General features: G+C 52.1%; 1 protein-coding gene across 1 annotated transcript in view; it reads left to right on the forward strand.

The window, feature by feature from the left end:
- Window positions 1-2,594: 2,594 nt before the first annotated feature.
- The window catches only part of Fzd9 (frizzled class receptor 9), a 5,638-nt gene continuing 2,462 nt past the window's right edge, over window positions 2,595-5,770 (forward strand). Inside the window, exons 1-2 of the mRNA XM_010619062.1 lie at window positions 2,595-2,607; window positions 4,544-4,738. Coding sequence (XP_010617364.1) covers window positions 2,595-2,607; window positions 4,544-4,738 — 208 coding nt within the window. The remainder of the gene's footprint in view (window positions 2,608-4,543; window positions 4,739-5,770) is intronic.

Here is a 5,770-nt window from a genome sequence, read left to right on the forward strand (position 1 = left end):
CGGCCCCTGCCCTGATCCCGCCGCCCCTGGCAGAGCCGCGCTTGTCTTTCCCGCCACAGAGTTCCGTGCGACCTCAGGAAGCGCCCCCACCCTTCAGACCTCTCCATGGCGCCCCTGCCCAGCTGGCTCTTCTGCTTCTTCCCCAGCGCCCCGCCAAGGCTGGTTCCCCTTTAGGTCACCCTTCCCTCTCCTTCCCGGCTCCACGTGGCTTTGAGAGTCCGCCCAGGCATCACCATCTCTGACTGTGGCCTCCACAGCTTCCTCTGTCATTGCGCATAGGCTCTCACCACTGCCGGCACAATTCTGTCTGTGAATCCCGCTCTGAACAGCCTCAAACATCTTGGTTCCCAGGCACTCAGCCCAGTGTGTGGTGTGACCTCCAGGGGGCATACAGCAGCCTTTGCCTGGCGCAGAGTAAGTGTCTGGGTAAAGCCTACTGTTACCCAAAATTACACAAAAATACCAGCACTCTGGGAGGCTGAGGCAGGAGGATCGAAAGTTCCAGCCAACCCTCGGCTAATTAATGACTTAGCAAGACACTGTCTGGAAATAAAAAAGAAAGGGCTGGGGATTTAGCTCAGTGGCTCAGCTCTCTGCCCAGCAAGCGCCATGTCCCAAGTTTGATGCCCAGTACCCAAATAAAATAAATAAATAGGGACTGGGCATGTAACTAGGTACAAAGGCCCTGGGTTCAATCCCCGGTACTACAAAGAAAAAAATGATGTAAATCACATTGCCATTCCATTTATACAAAACGGCTTTATAGTGACAGGGCACGAATTCAGTAATGGCCTGACTTCAGGAGTAGGAAGGAAATTTGGGGAATGATAAATATACTATCTTTTTTTTTTTTAAGGTAAATCCTGGTCCCAGATGTGGCTCAGTGGTTGAGCACTTGTCTAGTATGTGGGAGTCTCTGGCTCACATCCCCAGTACCACAAAAAAATGTATATTTGTGTATGTGCACTTTATCATAAATCACCAAGAATTCCCTCAATAGTGCTTTAAAAATTCATGTACTCATTGACCCAGCAGTCTGAATTCTCATGCTCTACACTACAGAAATAAGACCGCAAGTGTATCTGGGAGTCAGCAAACTGTAAAAAAAGTAAATATTTACAGCTTCGCAGACTGTGGTCTCTGTCATAACTCAACTCTGCCACTGTATCTTTGAAAGAAGTGTGGACTATATGTAAACCAAGTGCATGGCTGAGTACCAATAAAATTTTATTTACAAAAACAACCCGGGGGCCAGATTTGCTCTCCCCAGATACACATGCCTGTTCCCTGTGTCTGTGTGGGGGATAAGGATCAAATCATGCACAGGATATGTCTGTTCATTGGGAAGCAGCTAAGTAATTTATAACAAACCCACATGGTGAAAAATCAAAGTGGTTATGAAAAAGAACATCTCCCTGAAGCAGTGGCACAAACCTGTGATCCTAGCACTCAGGAGGCTGAAGCAGGAGTGAGTTCAAGGTCAGCCTGAACTACGCAATGAGACCCTGTCTCAAAAAAAAAAAAAAAAAAAGGAAAGAAAGAAAAGTATCTCTGGGCATTGACGAGGAAAGATATACAAGATAGATTTTTTTCAATCATTTTATAGAAATTTAAACATACTCAAAAGAAGAATGAAATAAAACTGACAGTGAGCACTCAAACACTCACCACCTACATTCTATCATTAACATTTTACTATTCTTAGCTGTGCATGTCTATAATCCGGGTATGTGTCTGGCAAGCTGAGGCAGGAGGATCCCAAGTCTGAGCAGAGCCTGGGCAAATTAGATCCTGGGCAGAGGGTGCAACTCAGTGCAAAGGCCCTGAGTTCAATCCCCTGTACTACAAAAATAAATAAATAAATATTTTTAAAATGTTATACAGTAGGGCTAAGGATGTAGCCTCCCTTGTAAGTGTGAGGCCCTGAGGTTGATTTCTGGTACTCACCTAAAAAAAACTTTTTGAAAACTTTTATACAATGCAGTACTACTCTATCATAAAGAAGGATGAGCTTTAGACACTTATAGCTAAATGGATGTTGAGACCGTATTCTGAACTGAAATAAATCGGACACACGCGTTTCAGTACCACATTGCTTCTCTTGTGGGAGAAGCCAAAAGTGGAAATAAGGACTAAAGTGTATAATAGATATGGGAAGATGGGAAGAAAATGTTCAAATGGGAAGGGGAACAAGGAAGGAGGAAGGGAGAAGGGAAGGGACAAGAGAAAATTAGAAGGGAAAAATGGAGGAAGGCAGCAGAACCACTGAGCTAAATCCCCGGCCCCGAAGGAAAAAATGGAAACAAAGATTTTGTATCTAGGCGGGAGAGGGTGGGGAAGGGGAAAAAAGAGGCAGGATGCATCTGGTACAGGAGCAAATTCCCTGCAATGAGTGTTATCATTGTGTATGCGTGAAATGTACCAATACATGTTTCGCTATTAAAAATGTCAAAAATTACCATTTAGTTATTAATTACTTTGGTGGTCCTGGGGATGGACCTGAAAGCCTTGGGCGTGCTAGGTCAGCACTCCATGGCTAAGCTAGGTCCCCCGCCCCCTTTTACGTTTCTCACAGATCCGTGCAGCTATCCACGATGGCTGTTTTGGGTACTGAGAATCGAACTCAGGGCCTTGCGCTTGCCAGCCAGGTGATGCATCGCTGAGTTACATCCACAGCACCTCCATGATAGATTTGTAGGTGAGAAAAATGAGATGCAATGAATACAGCATCGATTCCATTTTAATAAGAGAAAGAAAAGATAAGGATTGCATTCTATGGGGACGTGCGTCCATAAAGTCTAACAAAAAGTATCCAAAAAGACGCTGACTCAATACAGGTTACCGCAGGGCAAAGAATGGAAGGGGAGAAGAGTGGATTCTTTTATTTCTCTGCTTGCTTTAACATTGAGTCTCTTGTAAAAACTGTCAAAACCCTAGTACAGAGTTTTAAAACACACCTTTGGTAAGGATGACACAAATCGTCTAGTTCAGGCCTTGACACCCTCATAAAAGGAAACTGAGTCAGCAGCAGAGCTCAAGCTGCACATTCCTAGCCCCATCCGGGGCCCTCACCCAGGCCCACCCCATGCCCAGCATCGTGTACAGGAATAACCAGGCACCTGCATGCACCATCCAGTGTGCAAACACACAGAGCCACACACGAGTGCTGCTGTCCATCTCACGCACACCTTGGCTTCCCGTCTGCCCTGCCTAGGAAGCAGGTGTGTGGCACGCCTGTGGGGCTCCATCCCTACCAACAGCCCCTCCTACGGGGAGTCCTGGGAGCCTGGTAGAGCTGTGAGGTGGTCCTCCGTGTTCCTGCTCATTCACTTGGACATCTCTGTCCCCAGGGACAATCTCAACCTCATCCGAAACAACTGTGGCCCTCTCCTCCTTCTGACGTTATTTTCACCAACAGACATTTATGGGTGCCAAGGGGCATGGAACCTCTAGGAACCCCCAGGCTTGTGGGGAGACATGCACAGGAGCAATGTGGTGGCTCTGAGGCATGGAGGTGGCACCAGGTCCAGCAGGGCGTAGGGTGGCTGGGGGTGGCCCTGCAGAGGGCACTATCAGAGCTGAAGGAGGGAGGGAAGGCAGGGCTTACCCTGAGGGGGTGTCCATTGGGCTGAAGATGTGGTCAGGACCTCCAGGAGGGCCAGGCAGGGACACAGGTCAGGATGTCCCTTCCCCAGCCAAGGCCCCTGGGAAGGGAGGCATTGGCCAGGGGAGCAGGAGTAGGGATGGCTTTGATGGGCACCTCCCTCCTCTGTCCCCCAGCCCTCCTCATAGTCTCCCTTTCAGTGAGAGCTTAGGGCATTGTTCCGCTTTGTAAAGAGTGGGATCCAGTGACAAAGCGGGGTGGGTGGGCAAGCGGCCCAAGAGGCCTCTTCTTGCAGACAGCATCTGCATGGGGGCAGGGCTGGTCCACACCCCCACCTCTGGCTTCCCGGGAGCTGGCTGTCACCATGGTGACAGGCCTGGCATCCCACAGCCCCTGGGGCACCCTCCCCACCATGGCTGCCAGAGGAAGGGCCTGACTCCTCTACAAAGTGTGGCTCCTAGGCCAGTCCTGCCACGGGCATCCCCAGCACCTGAGCCTCCCAGGCCGGCTGCTAGTACAAGGACAGCTTCCGAGCCCCCTGCATGGACTCAGTGATGGTCCCGAGGCAGGGCTGAGCCTTTCTCTGGTCCAGGCCCCATACCTCTGGGGCTGCTAGGAGGGAAAAGACATGGTCTGTGGTCCTGGGTAGCTGCTGGTATCACAAGGGAGGGAGCCAGGGGGGCCTGCTGCTGACAAGGGCAGAACCTCCAAAGGGGCCATCCCTGCCCTCGCTCCTTGGGAAGTTCAAGGTCTTTCTAGCAGCTGTGCCTCTCGTGGCTCACACGGGCCTACAGAGAGCCTCCTGGGTGCTGGGCACAGGACGGCTGCTTCTCCCCATCCCTTGGCTCCCAGTGTCTCAGGCCCTCTGGGAGTGCGAGGGGCTGGGTGCGTGCCAATGACAGCATATGTCTTTCTTTGTCCCTTCCTGGCTCTAAGCAGGAATTGGGGAGCGAGCACTAGTGACAGGCAAGTGTGGGAAGCGACAGCCCCCTTTCTCACTGTCACCCTCCGACTCCTCCCTGCATCCCCAGCTTGTGCAGGCAGGTGCACTGAGCCAGGTGGACAGGCGGCCTTCCTCTAGTAGTGGTGACAGCTTCACGCAGGGGAAGAGCCTGATCTCCAGCCCTCAGCCTGGTGAGCCGGGCAGTCCTGAGTAAATCCCCTGAGTGCTCCAAGCCTCAGCTTTCCCAGCCATGAAATGGGCGCAGGATTCCTTACAGGAATGTTAGAAAGGTCACTGTCAGAGACAGTGGGACTATCCCAGGCTCCCTGCAACCCTAGGTCAGTGGCTCATTCTCTGACTATCCCAGGGGAACTACTGGGGTGCCTGGCCCAGGGCTGGGCTCTCATGTGGAATCTGAGTTGGAGTGACTTAGGGATTCGCAGGCCAAGGAGGTGGGGACAGAAGGGCCTGGGACAGTCTCTACGGGGCCGCCTGGTTGGCCAGCCAGGGGCACTTGGTTTCACTTGCAGAACTACCCAGGATTCTAAGCAGGTTCGGGGAGGCCCAAGGGGGCATCCTGCAGTGGGATGTCCGGGAAATAACATGGCTTGGGGGTGGGGCGTGGTGGCCTTGAGAAATGAGTATGGGGTCCAGGGCCAGACAATAACAAAGGGGACACGTAGTAGCTCTATGGCCTTGGGTGTGTCACGTCTCTCTGGGCTCCAGTTTCCCGACCGGGGAATGGGGATAGCATTCTTAGACTGCTGAGCAGATGCCATGAGGTCAGGTCTGCAACAGGGTCGAAGGGAGAGGCGTGCAAAGGAAACAGGCTCAGGAAGGGGAGCTTAAAGTCACATACAACCAGCGGAGGCAGAGGCTGCGCTCAACTGGCACTGAGCAGAAAGCCGAAGCTACCCCTAGCATGGGGGCCTTGGACACGTTTGGCCCATCTCAATAGAGGCGACCCAGGATGTGGATGTAGACAACAGAATCTTTGTGCAGACAGTTCTGTGGCGGGGAGAGGCTGGGCCGCAACCTAATGGGAAGAAGTGAATGGGAAGGGAAGGAGATGGCACAGACGAACCGCTTATCTGCTCCCAGGTCCCCTTGTGAACCCCAGCCTGGCTCGGAGACGCGGTTCCTTTAAAGCCTACAGGGGGCGTGTCTGGCACGCGACGCTCCGCCTTCTGGGCGTGCCCTACGAAAAAGCCCGCCCCCGAGCC

Source organism: Fukomys damarensis, unplaced genomic scaffold (genome assembly GCF_012274545.1).
Source record: "Fukomys damarensis isolate Sample0158 unplaced genomic scaffold, DMR_v1.0_HiC HiC_scaffold_17, whole genome shotgun sequence".
NCBI lineage: Eukaryota > Metazoa > Chordata > Mammalia > Rodentia > Bathyergidae > Fukomys > Fukomys damarensis.